The sequence below is a fragment of the Rhinatrema bivittatum genome, chromosome 4 (assembly GCF_901001135.1).
Source record: "Rhinatrema bivittatum chromosome 4, aRhiBiv1.1, whole genome shotgun sequence".
NCBI classification, from domain to species: domain Eukaryota; kingdom Metazoa; phylum Chordata; class Amphibia; order Gymnophiona; family Rhinatrematidae; genus Rhinatrema; species Rhinatrema bivittatum.
The window spans coordinates 322,876,849-322,898,968 of NC_042618.1; the positions used below are offsets into that span (position 1 = coordinate 322,876,849).

Sequence of the window (22,120 nt, forward strand, 5' to 3'; positions counted from 1 at the left end):
TCCCCCATTCCTCCCTGATTTCTGGGGAAAGAACCCCTCACCCTCAGTCCTCTGCCTGTGGGCACCATAATCATACATCTGGGCCTGCTTACATGTGTTATGCTACACTAAAAATGTATTTCAAAAATCCTTAGCACATTTGTATAAAAGCTTCACCAGCACTTACCTTGTTTCTTTTGAAAGAACTCAACCAGAAACTTTGCTTCCTCCGCAATACGCATTTCAATGCTCTTCTTTCCCATCCCAAAATCACGTAACGCGGTGAGTGTGAATTTACGCTGCTCCTTCCAGTGTAGTACATTGGAAAGTGCAAGACCTAAAGAATATCAAAGGAAAGTGGGGAAGAAAAACAGAGCACAGAGACAATGGTGTCAGCTTGGTCCAAATAGTCTTCCCATCAATGGTTTCTGGTGTGGAGGAGTAGCCTAGTGGTTAGCGCAGCAGGCTGTGAACTAGGGAAGCCAACAACTTATTTATTATTTTTATATACCGACATTCATCTTAATTGAGATATCACACCGGTTTACATTCAGGTACTATAAGTATTTCTCTATCCCCAGAGGGCTTACAATCTAAATTTTTCTACCTGAGGCAATGGAGGGTAAAGTGACTTGCCCAAGGTCACAAGGAGCAACAGCAGGACTTGAACCTTGGTGTCCTGGTTCATAGCCCACTGCTCTAACCACTAGGCTATTCCTCCTCCCTTAAACTTGTGAATTTGGATAAATTACTGCCCCCACTTTTGCCTCAGGTACTAAGCCCATGGTATTTTTTTCTGGAGAGAAAATACTGTGGGCTTTGTTAAGCTTAGTAAACTCTGTGGAATTTCCCCTGGTGGTAAAATACCACTGGGAAAAACACCACAGTTTATCTCCCCATAGTATTAATGCACAATGTTGGTCTAGGCTGTTGGGCAACAATGCCTTAAAGGGGACAATCGGCCCCAAGTAACATCCCCTTCAGAGTGTCAAACACCCCAGAGGTCTTTGGAGACTGAATTTGAACCCGCAGTTTCCAGCGTGCTTATTGCTGCTAGTAGTTTAAGAGACTTTCAGTGCTATTTACATGGAGTTGAAAGAACAGTTTTGGATTAAGCAATGTAAAAGAGCCTTGTCTGCCCCGTGGAGGTTGGTGCGGCACATAAAATTTTTGTTAATGTAGGTGTGCCTTGCACTTGAAAAGGTTGGTAAACATTGTTTTACTGATAAACTGCAGTTAGTATATATACACAGCACTGTACAAGATGGGAGCATCTGTAGTAACACAGTCTCAGTTCCATGCAGATTACAAAAGTAATTATTATCCAAGTTTGTTCTCCTTGTGTGCAGTTTGTACAGATGCACATTTTAGTTTGTTGGTCAAACCTTTTCCTGTATCACTCAATGCATTGGGCCCTATATTGAAAGTGTGTTCAGCCCTTGAGAACCAAAGTAATTTATTCACTCTCTCTTAGCCTGCTTGATCTGGGCAGCATTACTTAGCTGAGTAACTTATCTAGCTAAGTCGTGAATTATTTATTTATTTATTTCATTTAGCTACCATCGTTCTGTTATTTTCAGTTGCAGTGGTTTACAGCAAACAGTTAAAAAAACACAATTTTCAATTAGCACATATTAAAACATTAAAATATAAAATAAATCAAATCAATTAAAGACAGAATACATGTTCAAATTGTAAAGTTTATTTTAATTGCACCCCTGTTTCTTGTGAAGCAGCATGATGGGACTACCGTCTTGAATGTTGGTATATAAAAAAACTTAAATAATAAATAATAATAAATAAATGTCAGCGAAAATAAAAAATGTCCTCCGGAGGAAGTGGTCATTGTAGATAGAGGCATTGAGCGGATGCCTGATCTACCGACCGAAACATCTCTTAGCCCTGGAGCCCCGTGTACCCCTCCTCCGCCACAAATAATTCCTGAAGAAGTATTTCAACTTTCTCCATTAATAAATAAAAGCAATGGAGAGGACCTAGCTAATAAAGGGAAAGGAGAATCAGGAACAGAATTGAAAATATTACCAATCAAACCAAATGAAATAACATTGGATTCTTTATGGTCAGCCATTGTATCTCTTGAAACTGCAATATTTATTTATTTATTTATTTATTTATTTATTTAGCACTTTTATATACCGATTTTCCAGTAACAGAATTACTAATCAAGTCGGTTTACATTCTAAACAATAACCATGACAAGAGGATGTCTTACAATAAACAGGTAAAGTGAACTTGGATAAAAATAAAGGGGTTAACAACATAAAGTAACAGATATGGGGCCTAATGTAGGCTGGAGTAGGTAATGTAGGCAATAGTAAAATTAATGATGCAAACAACGGATGCAAACCTTCAATCAAAAAATTTAGAATCTTCTATAGTAAAGATTGATAAAGAAAAAGAAGTGATGGAGAAAAGATTGAGTACACTTGAAACCTGTCATCAAAGGTTTACAAAAACCGAGATACTTCATAATAAAAGATTAGAAATGATTGAAAATCAACAAAAATACTTAAATTTAAGAGTATTGAACTTTCCTAAGCTTAATTTGGTGTCACCTTTAGACATGTTTAAGGAGTACTTAAATCATATATTGAAATGGCCTGAAAAATCTATGCCTACTATATCTAAAATATACTATGTTGATATTAAGAGTAATACCGTAGAAGGGAATAAACCCGAAGAATTATCATTAAATTTATCGGAAGTATTAGAAGTTACGCTAGATTCTAAAATTGAAACTAGAACAACATTACATGTTTGTTTTGTTTTTGCAACGGACAGAGATGCCGTGTTTAGATTATTTATGAAAAAAAGAACAGAGAATTTCCACGGTAGAAAGATCTGGGTATATCCTGATCTTTCCAGAACAACTCAGTTAAGGAGGAAAAAATTCCTAGAATTAAGAACAGAAGTGGAAAGTAAAGGTGGGAAAATGATTGTAAAATATCCATGCAAGTGTGAAATTTGGAGAAATGGTCAAAAATATGTTTATTTCGAAGTTACACAGTTAAGAAAATTCCTTGATTCTTACCCCCCTTGAAATTAGCATTAGGAACGAGGCAGTTAAAATAAATATCTAGGAGTAGTCTTTTCTTTTCAATTGTAAAAGGTTTTTCCTGTTTTCCTTAAACCGCTCAAATTTCTTTATTCCTATCCTGGAGCTTTCCACCACTTTTCTTTACTTTCTGTGTTACAGATCAGAATATATAAGTTGTGTTAAGCATATGTTTTCATATAAATATTGAGAATCTGTATTTAAACTTTCTTTTCTTCTATGTAAGATTGTAAAATCAGCATAAATAAAAAATTAAAAAAAAAATGTCCTAATTTTCTCTCTCCTTTAATGACATAATTGATTCACTCTCAAAAGCTTGATTGAAAAGCCATGTCTTTAGATATTTTTTGAAAATGGTAAATTCCTTTTGCACCCTTAATTCTATTCGCATGCGGGCGGATTTTAAAAGCCCTGCTCGCGTAAATCCGCCCGGATTTACGCGAGCAGGGCCTTGTGCACTGGCACGCCTATTTTGCATAGGCCGTGTTGACTATACCCGGGTTCAATCCCCGGGTTCAATGCCTGCATTCTCCACAAAATTGTTAAAAAGACCAACGCATAAAATGTATAAAAGAGCAACTCTGATTTCACTTGTACATTACTATTCTTTATTATAAACCATTCATATACTGTGCATAAGCAAATGGATATACAAGTAGTGAAAATATTACATACTCACATAATAGACATAGCAAATCTCTCGCGCAGGAACGTCTTTGCTTAACTAACACTGCTACATACCAGCTCTACTTATATAGGTTATAATAACAAAGTAAGCAAGACACCTGGTTTCTGATTGCATGTTTCACACTAGGGATGTGAATCGTTTTAGGACGATTAAAATTATCGTCCGATAATTTTAATATCGTCTTAAACCGTTATGGAACACAATACAATAGAGATTCTAACGATTTATCGTTATAAATCGTTAGAATCGTGAGCCGGCACACTAAAACCCCCTAAAACCCACCCCCGACCCTTTAAATTAAATCCCCCACCCTCCCGAACCCCCCCCCAAATGACTTAAATAACCTGCGGGTCCAGCGGCGGTCCGGAACGGCAGCGGTCCGAAACGGGCTCCTGCTCCTGAATCTTGTTGTCTTCAGCCGGCGCCATTTTCCAAAATGGCGCCGAAAAATGGCGGCGGCCATAGACGAACACGATTGGACGGCAGGAGGTCCTTCCGGACCCCCGCTGGACTTTTGGCAAGTCTCGTGGGGGTCAGGAGGCCCCCCACAAGCTGGCCAAAAGTTCCTGGAGGTCCAGCGGGGGTCAGGGAGCGATTTCCCGCCGCGAATCGTTTCTGTACGGAAAATGGCGCCGGCAGGAGATCGACTGCAGGAGGTCGTTCAGCGAGGGTTCCGGCGCCTCGCTGAACAACCTCCTGCAGTCGATCTCCTGCCGGCGCCATTTTCCGTACGAAAACGATTCGCGGCGGGAAATCGCTCCCTGACCCCCGCTGGACCTCCAGGAACTTTTGGCCAGCTTGTGGGGGGCCTCCTGACCCCCACGAGACTTGCCAAAAGTCCAGCGGGGGTCCGGAAGGACCTCCTGCCGTCCAATCGTGTTTGTCTATGGCCGCCGCCATTTTTCGGCGCCATTTTGGAAAATGGCGCCGGCTGAAGACAACAAGATTCAGGAGCAGGAGCCCGTTCCGGACCGCTGCCGTTCCGGACCGCCGCTGGACCCGCAGGTTATTTAAGTCATTTGGGGGGGTTTCGGGAGGGTGGGGGATTTAATTTAAAGGGTCGGGGGTGGGTTTTAGGGGGTTTTAATGTGCCGGTTTTGCGATTTTTCGATTTTTCGATTTTTCACGATTTTTCACGATATTTTACCCCCCAAACGGCAACAATACGATTCCCTCCCCCTCCCAGCCGAAATCGATCGTTAAGACGATCGAGGACACGATTCACATCCCTATTTCATACCACAAAATTTATTGCGCTGCCTGATTACGGCAGCTGTTCTTCGTCTCCCCATATCTCTCTCCCTTTGCATTCCTTCCCACAGATTTATCTGCGTCGTACCCTTAGAGCTATCTCCTCCTGTGCATCCTGTGTCTCACATTCATCTGTTATCTCTGAAGTCCTGCAAGAGTTGTTTATAACTTTTCCTTTAGAGTCTGGCATTCAAGGTCTCTGGTATTTTTCTGGTATTTTTTCCTTCAGCAGAAATACCATCAGTACGTTCAGCAATGGTGGAGATGCCGGGAATTGAACCCGGGGATTGAACCCGGGTATAGTCAACAGCCGCCGGCGCGCGCAGAGCCCCGGGACGCATGTAGGCCCCGGGGTTTTTTGAAGGGGGCGTGTCAGGGGGGCGGGACCGGATGACACGGCGTTTCGGGGGCGGGACGTGGGGTTTCGGGGGCAGGACCGTGGATATGGCGCTGGCCCGGGGGCGTGGTCCAGGCCTCTGGACCAGCCCCCGGGTTGGAAGACGGCGCACCAGCAGTCTGCTGGCGCGCGTAGATTTACGTCTGCTTCTCGCAGGCGTAAATCTAGGGACAAAGGTAAGGGGGGGTTTAGATAGGGCCGGGGGGTGGGTTAGGTAGGGGAAGGGAGGGGAAGGTGAGGGGAGGGCGAAAGAAAGTTCCCTCCGAGGCCGCTCCAATTTCGGAGCGGCCTCAGAGGGAACGGAGGCAGGCTGCGCAGCTCGGCGCGCGCAGGCTGCCCAAAATCGGCAGCCTTGCGCGCGCTGATCCAGGATTTTAGAGGATGCGCGCGGCTATGCGCATATCTTATAAAATCCAGCGTACTTTTGTTTGCGCCTGCTGCGCAAACAAAAGTACGCGATCAAGCTTTTTTAAAAAAATCTACCCCATGGTGTTTCACAGTATTGGACTTGCTATTGACAGTGCTTTCTCTCTTACCTCCCTTACAGGGTCAATCTTTATTCTGCAATGTGCAGGTATCGTGGCAGTTTTATTCTAATTAGGGGAAGGGGAGGATGGGATGGGATTTGGGCGGAGGATGGGATGGATGGGGAGGATGGGATGGGATTTGGGCGGAGTTATCTCCCGGCAGCGCTGCGGGCGATAATGTTTTTCACATTATCGCTGGCGCACAGTGGAAAATAACTACACCTTTTCCCGTGGCACCATGGGGGCGATAGTGTGCAGTGTGGCTGCAGTGTGGCAGGCAAAACTGAACTGCTGAAATGCGGCCGGCTGCCCACTCTCTCCCCTGCACCCCTTTTTTTTCATGGCTCATCATTCTGCTATAAATATGACAAATCTAAAGGTTAGATATTTAGCCTACCAACGAGCAGGTTTAATTTAGCCGGATATAAGTTTTGGTTTTGTTTAAAACCAAAACCCCCTGATAAACACTCTGATGGGAAAATTGGGTTTTTCAGTTTTTACTGAAAAAAAATGAAAATACTGCTGCTCACAGTAGGCAGTCTATATCCCACCGGTGCAAGAAAAATAAAAAAAACAGAGGTGCCCTGAGAGCACTGAGCTGGCAGGGAGCCCAAGTCCTGCCAACCCAGAAGAAGAGCACAGAGGGAGCACGCCAGCAAGGAGCTCAAGCCCTGCCAACCCAAGGAGGAAGGCTGGAGCAGCAGGGAAGGAGAAAGGAATAGGGAAGAGCACTAGGGTAGGAATGAAAAGAGTGGGAGATTGCAATGGGTTGGGGAGGAGAGGATGAAATGGGCTGAGGAGAAGACAGAAGATGAGAGGAAAGAGGAGTGAAAGAGATGGATGAGAGCAAGCCACTCACACCTTGCCACCCTCTTCCAGCCACATTCGCACACACATTCTGCCTCCTCCCCCCCCCCCCCCCCACGCTAGGTACACACACACCGTACCACACAGCAAGTTAAAATGTACAGATAAATAGATTCATTCTTTATTAAATTGAATCCAGCTAAAAATGTGCCAAAATTTTAATCTGAGCAGCAAAAACACTAATAAAGACCTATTTTTGGTACTCACAAAAAGCACCTAATTGCTGGAAAAATTAACCTCTAAATTTGAATTTTATCAACCACTTGATTCAAAAGCCCTAATTATATTTCATTGGTATGTATAAGAGTTTCCATTGTAAATACAAATATGTGTTACAAAGTAGAGTACACTCAGCATATTCTGGATTTGTGCACATTTCCTGAAATGTGTCAGGGAAAGAATCAGGGGAGCACACAAGAGGACTCCACTGCATGTTAATATAGATATGTGAGAGCCTCTTATTTTAATGAGGCCATCCATGGAGGAGCTTCAGGCAGAAAGAGAGAAGGAGTTTTACCTTCCTTGTGCGCAATCCTTTCAAGGACTGGTAAAATGGCTCGTCCACTGAAGTCTTCTGCCTGGCCGATCAGAGCATCCTTCAGGGTGTCATATCCATACAAGACTACAACGGGCAATGGACCAAAGTAAATGGTGAAGACCCCTCCATACTTCTCACCTAACTGAGAGGCAGAGAAAGGAGTTCATCAAATTACATTACAAGTCATGTGATGCAGAAGGCGTCATTACAAGAGCACAAAAGAATAAAAATGGAAAATTAAATAAGATGGAGTATCCCTTAAAAAAGGGAAGAAAGTAACTCTGCTAAATATTTCATCTGGGAGATGGGCAGCCTCACCTGAAAATAATAGTACAGGAGACTTTGAAATCCAAGATCCAGCCCCAGAGTAGTTGTAAGTTTAAAATAGCAGCACTTTTTACCATGATTTCTTCAAAACAACTATTTGACAAATGTATTTGGATTCTGTTTTATATTTTTAATTTAATCATAGCTTTTCTTTCCTATGTTGTCCAAGCATCTTTTATTTCTTACATTGAATGCACCTTTTATTATGGACACACTCCTCTGATTTAAAAATGTCTCCTAACATACAAATAACTATGTCTTCTTCCATGTGCAAAGTGTGGAGTTTCTTCTCATTTCCACAGGTCTTGAACAAACCAAGAGATATTTCTATTTCCATCTTCTCTTTAATTTCTTTCCATCACAGAGAGTCAATACTGCGCCATAGAATCATGGATCAACATCAATACTGAAGTCACCAAAATCAAATGCCCAATCATCAAGAAAGAACTCAAACCATTCACCAAACAGAAAGCTCCATGGTACACCCCCAAACTGAGGAAGACCAAACTCCTTCTAAGACGAGCTCAAAAGAAATGGAGACAAAAACCCACCCCACAGCTAAAAGACAGCTACAAGACCATACTATACATCTACCAAACTGATATAGACAAAGCCAAGCACAACTACTATGTTGTCAAAATCCACAAATACCAACACAACCCAAGAACCCTATTTGCATATGTCAACAACCTCACACAACCAATCCAAAATTCATCCACAACAGCCAATCAGACAAACACCAGTGACCACCTGGCCCAATTCTTCAATAACAAAATTCTAAATCTACTTGCAAAAAACCCAAACCCAAACATTGAGGCCTCAACAGATCCACACACAAACAACAACAAATGGACTCACTTCAACGTTGCATCAACTAAAATTGAATCAATCATATAAAACATTAATCCTGCAGCTTATCCCATTGACCCAATTCCTATAAAGTTTATCAAACAAATACCGAGCCACATCACCAAACCAATAGCAACCATAATCAACCTGTCACTCAGCCAAGGCATTTTCCCCAAAAACCTAAAATGTGCCATCATCAAACCGATACTCAAAAAACCTCATCTTGATGAAACTGATCTAGCAAATTTTAGACCAATATCAAACCTACCTTTCATAACCAAGATCCTCAAAAAAAATTGCAAACCGCCAACTCGTTGAACATCTGGATTCCCACAATATCCTCTTTCCCACGCAACATGGCTTCAGAACCTCCCTCAGCCCTGAAATACTACTACTCTCCCTCAGACACAATCCTCAAAGGACTCGACTATAACGCCTCCTATCTACTCATCTTCCTTGACATATCAGCCGGATTTGATACCGGATTTTACACAGACTACAGGAAATCAGACTACAAGACACAATGCTCAGCTGGTTTAAATCCTACCTTTCCAATAGGTCATACAAGCTCAAATTCAACGACACTGAATCCAAGCCAATCCCCCTCTCCCATGGAGTTCCACAAGGCTCTTCCCTATCCTCCACTCTGTTCAATATCTATATGACCCTACTATGCAAACTCCTCAATGAAGCAGGTCTCTTGCATTATGTATACGCCGATGATGTACAAATCTTACTCCCAATCAAAGACTCCATCGATCACACCCTAGAGCATTGGAACCCACACCTTTCATGAATAAAACACCTACTATCACAACTATCCCTTACCCTCAACTACGCAAAAACTGAAATATTACACATATCCAGCAAACCCCCCCCCCCTACCATCCCCTACCTACCCCTCCCCACAACATCTTACAAACCAAACACTCTCTACAGTCGAAAACCTTGGCATCATGTTCAACAACCAACTGAACTTCAAGAAACACATCAACAACCTACTAAAAGATGGATTTTACAAACTCCAAATCCTAAGAAATCTCAAGCCACTGCTATACCCTCAGGACTTCTGAACAGTGCTACAGGCCCTTCTCTTCTCTAAACTTGACTACTGCAATGCCCTACTACTTAAGTATTAAATTATAAAGACAGTTAATAGTAAATGGTAATCACACCCTTTCCCATTTAGAGTATATTATCGAACTATGTTACCATATAATAATGGCACCCTTTGGATAAATTAGAAACCACATATTTGTGCCTAACTGTAAACCGTTGTGATGGTGCTCCACTATACGACGGTATAGAAAAGTTTTAAATAAATAAATAAAATAAATACTAGGTCTCCCAGCCTCCACCCTCAAACCCATTCAACTACTCCAGAACGCTGTAGCCAGAACATTCACTAACTTCAAAAAATCAGACCCCATCACACCCATCCTCAAAGACCTACACTGGCTTCCAATCCCTCAGAGAATTCAGTACAAAACTCTAACCATCATCCACAAAATCCTCCACAACAACACAACCAACTGGCTGCCCACCCCCCTTCTCATCCATACTCCCACATGGAATCGTCGCTCCTCAAACTCTGGCCTCCTACAAACATGCCCCCTAAAGCCACTCAATGGATATCAACAAGGGAATGAACATTTTCTTTCACCGGCCCCATCCTATGGAACAAACTCCCTATAGAACTAAGAACAGATCCATCCACCCAATCTTTCAAGAAAAATCTTAAAACATGGTTATTCCGCAAAGCTTTTCCAACATCACACATGAACCAACCCTAAACCAGACCCTAACCCTGCACTCAAAGCAATTCCCTCAAGACAAGCCCCATATTACTGTCTTTGATACAAAATATACCTAATGATAATTATTGCTACTATGTTACTCTAATGCTAATTATGTAATCTTGGAGTTCTTGGAGTTCAGATCGACCAACAACTGAACCTAAAAAAACATATTAATGCAATCCTCAAGGAAGGTTTCTATAAGCTCAATGTCATAAAAAATTTAAAACCACTGTTCCACACCAGGGAATTTCCGCACCATGGTCCAGGCTACCCTCTCATCTAAAATGGACTATTGTAACTCTCTCTTCTTAGGCCTCCCCTACTCTACCTTAAAACTCATCCAAATGCTGCAAAACGAGATTGCTAGGACTATCTCCAACACTCGTAAAAATGAACACATCACCCCCATCCTCAAGGATTTACACTGGCTCCCAATCCCCTCTCACATCCTCTACAAAACCCTTCATATTATACACAAAGCCATATACACCCACAACTCCGACTGGCTAGATGAACCATTCCAATATACTTGCTGCAACCACCCCACTAGAACCACCAACAAAGGGACCCTCCATGTACCCTCCCTAAAGAAGGCACACCTTACATCTACCAGGGAACGAGCCCTTTCAATAGCCGGACCCAAACTCTGGAATACACTACATACGACCCTCCGACTTGAGCCTAGCGCTACTAGATTCAAAACTAATTTGAAGACCTGACTCTTCAAACAAGCCTACCTACAATAGGTTCCTGTCCTCTTTCTCCAAAATCCCAATCAGACCCTTCTATAAAGACATTTAGCATTGTATATCTTTCTGTTATATTGTTACACTATCATAATATTACTGTTACATTGTTGCTTTGACCCTTTTTGTAACTGCTATGCCTTTACCTTCAGCAGCTTTCTCTGCTTGCTTTCTCAGTTCCTTTTTGCACCTTGGTTCCTTTCATCCCATCCCCATAACCTGTTATTTGTAAACCTTCAACCTCTATTCTAATGTAAACCGATATGATGTTGCTACTAATATCGGTATAAAAAAAGCTTTAAATAAATAAATAGATAAATAAATAAATGTATGCCTTCTCTAATGCTCTAATGCTACTCTAATGTTAATCATTGCTATTATATTACTATTTATGCTATCTATTCCTTTTGTTACACTATTATTATTTATGCTATCTACTCCTCCATCGATGCCGATGGTTTCCATTACTGGCACTGCCTTTACCAATGTTGCTGCTATAACATCCTACTGCATTTCTCTAAACGTTTACTGTACCTGTCAAAAGGAAAGGACTTCCCTCCCGCACCTTTCAAATTATTTTTAAACCGATGTGATATGTAAATCGAACACCGGTATATAAAAACAAACAAACAAATAAATAAATAACTCTGAAGAATCCTTGGGCTCTTCCTCCTTCATCTTATACTCCCATTTTTCTCTCTAAGTAGTCTCCCTTGCTTCCTCTGCCTCCTTCCCTCCTCCCTACAACCTCATGCCAGGACAGCTCAGGAGACCATCACCAGCCTTAGGGGTGTAGGGCTGCCTTTTTTCTAAGGTGCACCCTCAGTGCCACTCATTGATCAAAGGGCTCCCTAGGGAATGATGAGTGAGATGATCAAATATGCGGATGACACAAAATTATACAAAGTAGTTAAATCTTAAGTGGATTGTGATAAATTGCAGGAGGACCTTGCGAGACTGGAAGATTGGGCTTCCAAATGGCAGATGAAATTTAACAGGGATGAGCAAAGTGATGCTTATAGGGAAAAATAAATCTTGCTGTAGTTAACACAATATTAGGTTCTATCTTAGGAGTTACCACCCAGGAAAGAGATCTAGGTGTCATAGTGGATTAATACATTGAAATTGTCAGCTCAGTGTGCTGTGGCGATGAAAAAGCAAACAGAATGTTAGGAATTAATAAGAAGTGAATGGAAAATAAAATGATGGATGGCATAATGCCTTTGTATTGCTCCATGGTGAGACTGCATCTTGAATACTATGTGCAGTTCTGATTGCCACATCTCAAAAAGTGGAGAAAGTTCAGAGAAAGGCGACCAAAATGATAAGTGGCATAGAATGGCTGCCTTATGAGGAAATGCTAAGGAAGTTAGGGCTGTTCAGTTTGGAGAAGAAACAACTGAGGGGGGATATGATAGAGGTCTACAAAATCATGAAAGGGCTTGAACAAGTTATTTTAAATTGCCTATTTATTCTCTCAGATAATATAAGGACCAGAGGGCACTCCATGAAGTTAGCAAGTAGTTCATTTAAAACAAATCAAAGAAAATTCTTTTTCACTCAGGGGTAGATTTTAAAAAGGAGCGCGCTGGCATATATGTGCGCGCGCTACCTGGCATGCACACAATTGTACACACTGCGCGCACCGAGCCCTCTACGAGCCATGCTGCCTTTTTCCATTCTTCCCAGGCTGCTCCAAAATCGGAGCAGCCTCAGAGAGAACTTTCCTACTCCCCCCACCCCACCTTCCCGCCCTTTCCCCTACCTCCCTCGCCCTGCCTCTTTTGTAAAGTCCCGGGACTTACATGCGTCCCAGGGCTTTACGTGCGTCACTGGGCCTTTTTGAAATAGGCCCGACATGAGTAAGGCCAGTTACGCGCGTAAATCCTCCAGATTTACATGCATAACCTTTTGAAAATCCAGCCCTCAATGCATAGTTAAGCTCTGGAATTCACTGCCAGAAGATTTGGTTACAGCAATTAGTATAACTAGGTTTAAAAAAGGTTTGGATAAGTTCCTAGAGGAAAAATCCATAAACTGCTATTAATAAGCAATAGGAGCTTGAAATTTATTTTATATTTGGTTACTTGCCAGGTACTTGTGACTTGGATTGGCCACTGTTCGAAATAGGATACTGGGCTTGATGGACCCTTGGTCTGACCCAATATGGCATGTCTTATGTTATGATAGAGTAGCAGCCCTAGTCTTTCCTCCCTCCATTAAGCACACTACCTCCATATCAAGCCCAGCTCTGTCTGGTCTAGAAAATTGTGAGATTTGAACCGGACACCCTTGCAGCACAACACTAAGGCCTGAACTGCTAGGCCAGCTCCAATCAAGGAAATTCTATGATAAGATAGTATTCCCTGTTGATTAGGGTCTTCCATCCCAAATATGTTGGTGAATTCAATATACAGTCATGCAGTTGGTGATATGGACCTATGTGGTGACAACATGAATATATTACCCATCACTCTCACAGCTGACTGGATAGGGAAGATTCTCCATAAACTCCCTTCCGCAAAAATATGTTCACATGTATTCAAACAGGGCTGGCTAAAGAAGCAAAACTGACATCATTTTTCCAATACCAAACTGAACTTTGTTATCTGGATAAGTTAGCTAGTAACTATATATATAGAAGTGAAAGAATGATACATACCATTGAATACATCAGAATTTCATGGGCCTCACAGCCGGGTAACTCACATTTATTAGTCAGATACTTCTGGGAACATAATAAGTACATCCCTTGCTAACACCATTACTTTATAACTGATAGGACTTTGCCTTTCCTTTAGCTATGGACCCTCCTTTTATGGGCATTTTCAGTGGGGTATAAAACCCTTTGGAGCATGCTCATTTGCCCAGAGGGAAGGAGACAGAGAGAGGAGGAAAAGAGTTTTGTTCTTGATCTGTGGTGGGAGTTTTCAAAATTTTTTGAGAAGATTGGTTCAGTCTGGAGGGAAGGGCTTTATCTCCAGTAGAGATGTGAATCGGAACCAGAATCGGTTTGGTTCCGGTTCCGATTCAAATTGTGCATTTTTTTTGTCCGGCCTGATCGGTTTTTTCTTTATCGGTTGCCCCCGATCTGATAAACAAAAAACCCACCCTGACCCTTTAAAACCGCTCCCTTAGCCTCCACCACCCTCCCAACCCACCAAAAAACGTTGTAAAATTAACTGGTGGTCCAGTGGGCCCCGGGAGCGATCTCCCACTCTCGGGCCATCAGCTGCCACTAATAAAAATGGCGCGATGGCCCTTTGCTCTTACCATGTGACAGGGTAACCGTGCCATTGGCCGGCCCCTGTCACATGGTAGGAGCACTGGATGGTCGGCGCCATCTTTAAAAATGGCGCGGGCCATCCAGTGGACAGCCGGCACCATCTTTAAAAATGGCGCCGGCCTTCCAGTGCTCCTACCATGTGACAGGGGCCGGCCAATGGCACGGTTACCCTGTCACATGGTAAGGGCAAAGGGCCATTGGCGCCATTTTTATTAGTGGCAGCTGACGGCCCAAGAGCGGGAGATCGCTCCCGGGGCCCACTGGACCACCAGGTAATTTTAAAATGTTTTTTTGGGGGGGGGGGTCGGGAGGGTGGTGGAGGCTAAGGGAGAGGATTTAAAGGGTCGGGGTGGGTTTTTAGGTTGTGTCCTAACTCCCGTTAGTGTGCACTAACCCAATTAACGATTTTTTCACGATAAATCGGTGGAATTTCTATTGTATCGCACTCTTTAACGATTAATGATGATTTAAAAAATATCGGACGATATTTTAAATCATCAAAAAACAATTCACATCCCTAATCTCCAGTATCCTGAAGGGCTGAATCAAAGATCATTTTGCCTGAGCTGAGGAGTAGCAAGGGTGAAGAGAAGTACTGGGGCTTTTGGAGAGAACCTGGAGTATGGAAGCTTTTTGAGAGTCGGATTACAGTTTGGAGTTTTGAAGACTTGAACCCAGTCATTATTTTTGAGCATGGGGATTATTTCATCTTTTACCCAGTTTATATTGAAATTGCACTCTAGTTATCCTACACTACATGGGGAGGGAATTTTTGATATGGAGGGTCTCTGCCACGGCTCTGCCTCCTGCATGTGTTTCTTTAATGAAGAAGCCCATTCATAAAGTAGGGGTGGGACCCCTGAGGGACCTGTGAGCCTATGCTGACCTCCCACTCTTTCTGTCTACCCTATTTATTTATTTATTTATACACTAGATTTACCATCAATCCATGTCAAGATCACAATAGTAATAACATACATAGTATTGAAAATAAAATATTTATAAAATAAAATAGCATAAACTAATAAAAATAATAAAATAATATACAAAGTAAAACATAATAATCAATACAACACAGGTTGTCACATTTAATCCTTCTTACTTCCATCCTAAATGTAGCATGGTGCAATGCAAATTTTTAAAAGGGGAGGGACTGGGGAGGAATTGGGAGTGGGATTTCAGAAAAAGTGGGCTGTCTTTGCAAAGTGCAAAGCCATAATGCACAATATCACACAGCTTAAAGCAATTGAAAAAGGTGTAGTTATTTTTGGCATTAAAACTGTGCGATATCGTGCGTTATGGCTTCGCACTTTGCGAAGACAGCCCACTTTTTCTGAAATTCCACCCCAACTCCTCCCCATTCCCTCCCCTTTTAAAAATTTGCATTGCACCATGAGTTAAGGTGCTTATCACGTGCATTAAGGCGTTTTTTGCATTCCAAAACTCCATAACATGATTTGATAAATGACTCCGTGAGTTTGAAAAAATAAGAGTCTGCAATACAGTGCAAACATTTTCAAAGGTCAATAAGGGCTTCAATCAGTAATAAATGCAGTTTAGCATAGCCTACATTAATTAGTTTATTAAATGTTTTTTACAGTGAGATTCTCATCTAATTGAATAACTGAATTATAAACTTGATCTGATATTGGAAATGCCTAAATCAAGAACAAATGGTTTAACCATTGAGATATTTCTATTTAACCAGATGATTTCAGTCTTACTAGAATTTAATGTATGTTTAAGATGTGACAAAACTTGCTGACTAGCCTTCATATAGATTGATATGAAAGAAACAGTATGTTCAAGCAATTTAGTAAATGGAATATAAAACTGTATGTCATCAGCATGGAAATAGAAAGAAATCCCTAAACCTGCCATAAATTTACGAAAAGAAAGCATATATATTAAATAGAGTGGCTGAAAGGGACAAACCCTAACGCACACCAATTTCAATTTAAAAAATATCAGAAAAATGATTACCAAATTTAAGTTGAATGGACCTGTCAGATAAAAATGAAGAAAACCACCTGACAACATTACCATTGATCCCAATCTTAATCAACTGATGACATAACAATTTATGTATCAAAGGCTGCTGTTAAATCAATTAAGATGAGGAAATAAGATTCATCAGAATCAAAACCCCTTAGAACAGAATCCATTAAGGAAAGAAGAAGAGTTTCAGTGGAATAATGTTTCCTAAATCCAAATTGGTTTGGAAAAAGAATATTTTGATCTAACTGATTCACTAGATGAGACAGCACAGCTTTTTCAAGAACTTTAGATAAAAAAGATAAATTGGATATAGGTCTATAATTATTCCAGTTGTCACTCTTTCCAGATGTACACTTCAGAATAGGCTTTATCACAGCTTGCTTTAGGAGTGATGATATGCTGTACTTCTTTTAATGAACTAACTGGAATTGGATCAAGGATCAAGGAGGTGAATTGCAGGATTAATTTTGGCAATTATATGAGCGCCATGAGCAATTATATGAGCAATTTTAAGTCAAAAGTAGTCCATTTAACCAAACCATATGAATACTCTGGTTCTCTTATGAGGGAACAAAGAGGACAATTATTCCTCAGATTATTAATTTTATCCAAAAGAATTTTGGTGTAATCGTTACAGACAATGTTGCAGACACTAAAATTATTTGATAAAGAAGAAGATTGATCCCTGATTAGATGTTTAACTATGTTGTAATTTAGGGTTAAACATTACTCCATGAACTTGTTTAGCATAGTATTCCTTTTTAGCCTTATTAATTAAAGCACAATATTTAACTAAGAGGGATCTATATTTTCCTAAGAAAGTGGAAGAAGGAAATTTCCGCCAAAATTTCTCAGATTTCCTAAGAGTCCGTTTGGTGTGTCTTAAGTTTTCATTAAACCAAGGATTCTTTTGTTTGGAAGTGTTCTTTTCATTATTAATAGTTCTAGTTAATAGTGGGCTGATGTTATCAGCCACATTATTAACAATTTGTTCCCAAGAATTAAAAGCACAGGAAACATTTTATAAATTTAAATAAGAAAGCCCATTTCCTAATATCTCTGAAAGCACCTCCTTATTCATCTTTTTTCGAAAGGAAAATATATGATTTTGATCAGAAATTTTAAAGCGAGAATTAAGAAAAGTAACTTCTGCCTTAAATAAGTGGTGATTGGACCAAAGCAAAACAGTATTTGAAATATCAATTGAACAATTATCATTACTGAAAAAAAGTAAATCTGTGCCTGCTTTATGAGTGGCTTTAGAAACACCCCAAGGCTTCCAAGAAAGTTTCACAGGCTAAAGGTTTGGGTAATTTACCCATATGATGATTAGAATCTCATACAATAAAAGCAGAATCTGATGTAAGAAAGCAACTGGTAAATATTAAGTCCAGGAGGACAGTAAACAAGACCTAGTTTAAATGAGGAGATTTCAAGATAGCTATTTTATAAGGAGGGCTAATATCTACTCTATGAGGGACTAACTTAAGTTCTTTCTTACTAATAATTAACAGACCCCCACCTTTATGCTTCATTAGCTTTAAGCCAAGTTTCAGTAATACAACAAACGGAAGGATTTAAATCCTCCAGAAGATCATTAACCAAGGGAATCTTATTTGTAAGTAATTGAGCATTCAATAAAAGTAAACTTAACATTAGACAAGAAGGCACAGTGATAATGTTACTTAATACCGGGTAAACCAAATCTTTAATTCTTCTTCAAGACTTTCTAAAAGTACCCCTTAAATCCCAATACAAATCATGACCCAAAATAGGTTCAATAAAACAGCCACAATCCATGATACAAAGAAATCAAACAAAGAAAAGTAAAACTAGTACTGGTCTTGATATGCACACTAGGGCGCACAAAGGGGCCTGCTCCTTATGTGTGCTCCTTCGCTACATGGTGCCTAATGCGACATAGCACGCCCCTTAAACCTGGAGCCCAGGAAGTGATGTCAGAGAGGGCATGTTTTCAGTCCTATCTGGTGTTACGACTGTCGCTGCCCGACATCGCCACTCCACCCACCTTACCTTTTTTGCAACTCCTTCTACGGTTGATGGACGTCTGGCTGCCACGGCGTCTGCCTGCCATCCTCTCCGGTATCCCAGGTCCGGCTTGGGCGCTGCATCCCGCCATGTTGTCCAGGTACCATAGGGCACAAGCACTGCGTGGCCCTGCTTCTTATTCTCTCTTTGGCGTGAACCTCAGGGGCGTCCCCCTGTGATGACATCATGCATCCTGGATACAAAAGCCTACTCTTTTTGCTAGCTAATCGAGTTAGCAAGGGAATCCTTACAGATGGGATTCGCTCTCCGTACCTAGCTACTCTGCCTCTCCAACTTTTGGACTTTATCCTAATGGGATACCCGCTCCTTGGGGGCCTCTCTCATTTCTTTCAGGTCGCTATCAGGAACCGGTACCCACTCCTCGAGGGCCCATGTTCCCTGACTCACTGCCTGAACCTATCTCTTCTGCTTGGAAGAAGCTGCTGCCTACATCATCAGTGAGTTACCAACTTTATTTCCTCAGAGCTGTTTCCTGGAACCAGGTACTCACTCCTCGAGGGCCTGCCTCTATTCCAGCTTCGTGTCACCTTCCGGGAGAAACCGCTGTGTGAGTAACTTTACCAACGAGGCTCTATACCAGAACTCCACTGTACTTCACTGTGCTCCACTGTACTCACTATCTCAGTTTTCTCCACTACAGCACAGCCATAGAGGGAATCGCTGTTCCAGTATCCTGAGGAACCCTAGCCCAGCTGGGCTTCATCTCTACTCACTACTGCCACCTCTGGTGGCTTATCAACTCTATCTAGTAAAAGATATAACTCTGTGTTGTGTGTCCCAAAGCTGAGCCTGACCTGTGGTCCCTCACGGGACTTCCCCCCGTAGGCGTGGTCAGCTGCCACAGAGTCCAAGGGTCCACCCAAAACTTTACAAACAATAACATCTGGTAGATGCGATGGATGGTTCGGGAGGCAGCAGCTGATGAAAGTACTGGTGAGATGGTATACCGGGAAGCCCCAGATAACACTCAGGCAGAGAAGGAACATGCTGTGATGCCTATGTGATGCCCGGAGCCCAGGAAGTTATATCAGAGTGGGCAGGTTCTCAGTCCTACTGGATATGGATGGTGGATGATCCGGGAGGCAGCAGCTGATGAGAGTACCGGTGACATGGTATACTGGGAAGCCCCAGATGGCACTCAAGCACAGAGGGAACATGCTGTGATGCCTATGGCATCATTGAACAACCCTTAAGCCTAGAGCCCAGGATATCAGAGTGGGCGGGTTCTCAATCCTACCGGGTAGGGGTGGCAGATGGTCCAGGAAGCAGCAGCTGATGAAAGTACAAGTGAGATGATATACTGGAAAGCCCCAGATGTCACTCAGGCAAGGAGGGAACAGGCTGTAATGCCTACAGCATCGTCACATGCCTCTTGATCCCAGAGCCCAGGAAGTGATGTCAGATTGGGCAGGTTCTCAGTCTAACCGAGGTGGGCAGTGGATGGTCCAGGAGGCAGCAGCTGATAAGAGTACCGGTGAGATGGTATACTGGAAAGCTTCAGATGACACTCAGGCAGAGAAGGAACATGCTGTGATGCTTACAGTGTCATCGCAAGCCCCTTAAACCAGGAGCCCAGGAATTGATGTCAGTGGGCAAGTTCTCATTCCTACTGGGTAGGGATCATGGATGGTCTGGGAGGCAGCAGCTGATGTGATTATTGGTGAGATGGCATACCGAGAAGCCCCAGATGACAATCAGGCAGAGAAGAAACATGCTGTGATGCCTATGGTATCGTTGCATGCCCTCTAAGCCCGGAGCCCAGGAAGTGATGTCAGAGTGGGTTGTTTCCCAGTCCTACTGGGTAGGGGCCATGGATGGTCCAGGAGGCAGCAGTTGATGAGAATACTGGTGAGATGGTATACCAGGAAGCCCCAGATAACACTCAGGCAGAGAAGGAACACTCTGTGATGCCTATGGCATTGTCGCACACCCCTTAAGCCCAGAGCCCAGGCAATGATGTCAGAGTGGACAGGTTCTCAGTCCTACTGGGTAGGGGTGGCACATGGTCTGGGAGGCAGCAGCTGATGAGAGTACTGGTGAGATGGAATATTGGGAAACACCAAATGACACTCAGACAGAGAGGGAAGATGCTACTAGTTCATTGCCCATTCCTCCATTTTACCACTCTCTTGTTCTCTGGATCATTCCCTCCCTCCTTTTGCTCAGCCCTCCACAAATCCATTACCCTCTCTTACATGTCATTCTCCCCTTTCCTTTCAGACCAGCTTCCAATAGCTGATACAGAGATGGACACATTCTCCAAGCCAGCTCTTCCACTTGCCTTTGCTGCTCCCTCCCTATTTAACCCCCCTCTTGCCTTTGCTGCTCCCTCCCTATTTAACCCCCCTCCTCTTGCTTTGTTCCCTATTCCTAAATTCCTCCTCTCCCTACAGTTTCCCCTTTCTCCTCTTTTATACTGCACTTCTTCTTCTTCTCCTAAATTCCTCTTCTCTGCTCATCAACCTCCTTATCCTTTCCTCTTCTCTATTGCACTCCCCCATCATCTTTTCTTCTCTTCATCTGTGCCCCTTCCCTCTTCTCTCTTCACACCTCTTTCCAGCTTTCCTCTATACACCCTCTCCTATCTTCTTCTCCATTTCCTCTTCTTTGCTACATTTCCCTTCTTTATTGTGCGCCTTCTCTTCTTCCCTCCCTCTTTCCTCCTACTACTCTTTCCCTCCTCCTCTTCCTCTCACTCTCATCTTTCCTCATCTGCTATTCTTCCCCTCTCCTCTCCTTTGCTTTCCCTTTTTCTCCTCTATGCTGCACTCATCTCTCTTCTCATTTCATCCTCTCTTCCCCATCTCCCTCCCTCTTTTCATCTTTTCTCCATTTCTCTCCCCTCTTCCTCTCTCTCCTCTTCCCCACTTTCATCTGCACTCCCTCCCCTCTTCTTGCTTCCTCTTTTCTTTTTCTTAAATGACTTCTCTCTATCCACTCGTGGACTTCCCCCATTTTCTCCTAATGGCTGATCTCTCTCTTCTTTCTTTCTCCCTCCTTCTCTCTCAGCCAGTCAATCCCTTCTCAATCTCTTCTACATGTCAGAAGCTGTCATTTGAGCACCTTGCTGGTTTTTACTGCCTCCCACATCCGATTGTTTCTCTGTAGCAGAGCAAGCCAATCACCAGCAGGAGGTGGGAGGCAAGGAACAACCTGAAGCTGCTCTGCTTCTGAGCCAGGTAAGATGGAGGCAGTACTACGGTATGGCAGTACTATGGTATAGCAGCCCTGCAGCAGGCCAGGTGCTGTACCCCAGCTAATGATGCCTTATGAAAATTCATGGGTTTTGGAGGCTGCAAAGGTTACAAGTTGAAAGGAGAGACTTAATAGGAGTAGCGCTATAGTTTGTTAGGCACATCTCCAATGATTGGCAAGGGGAAGGAAACAGAAGCCAATCAACAGAGAAGCATTATTTTAACAATCTGTGTATTTGAAGTAGAATCAGTAACAGCAAAGAGGCAGATTTGTAAAAGGAGGCAGTGGGGGAAGACAGAGAGTCGTAGTCTTGGGAGTGTTGCAGAGAGATCAGCATTTATATAATACAAGACTGTTTGCTAGTTTAAATAAAGTTACATTTTTGATACTACAGTGACTCCATACATTTCTAAACATTATTTGAAAGTTATAATTTTTCTGTTTTCACCCTTTGTGTTATGGAGTCTTAGTTTAGTGGACCCCTGGGCCGACCTGCAGGAGACTGGGAAAGATGGTCAAAGTCTCTA

The 22,120-nt window shown here is 42.4% G+C and overlaps 1 protein-coding gene across 2 annotated transcripts in view; it reads right to left on the reverse strand.

Annotated features, from left to right (window-relative positions):
* LOC115090797 (cytochrome P450 2C3-like) overlaps positions 1–22,120 on the reverse strand; it is a 170,972-nt gene that overhangs the window by 135,635 nt on the left and 13,217 nt on the right. Inside the window, exons 2-3 of one of the 2 annotated variants that reach the window (XM_029600310.1) lie at positions 7,303–7,465; positions 167–316 (exon numbers count right to left, since the gene is read on the reverse strand). The exons of the other annotated variant lie outside the window; for it this stretch is intronic. Of the exons in view, the coding sequence (XP_029456170.1) occupies positions 167–316; positions 7,303–7,465 (313 nt within the window). The remainder of the gene's footprint in view (positions 1–166; positions 317–7,302; positions 7,466–22,120) is intronic. 2 annotated transcript variants of the gene reach the window in all.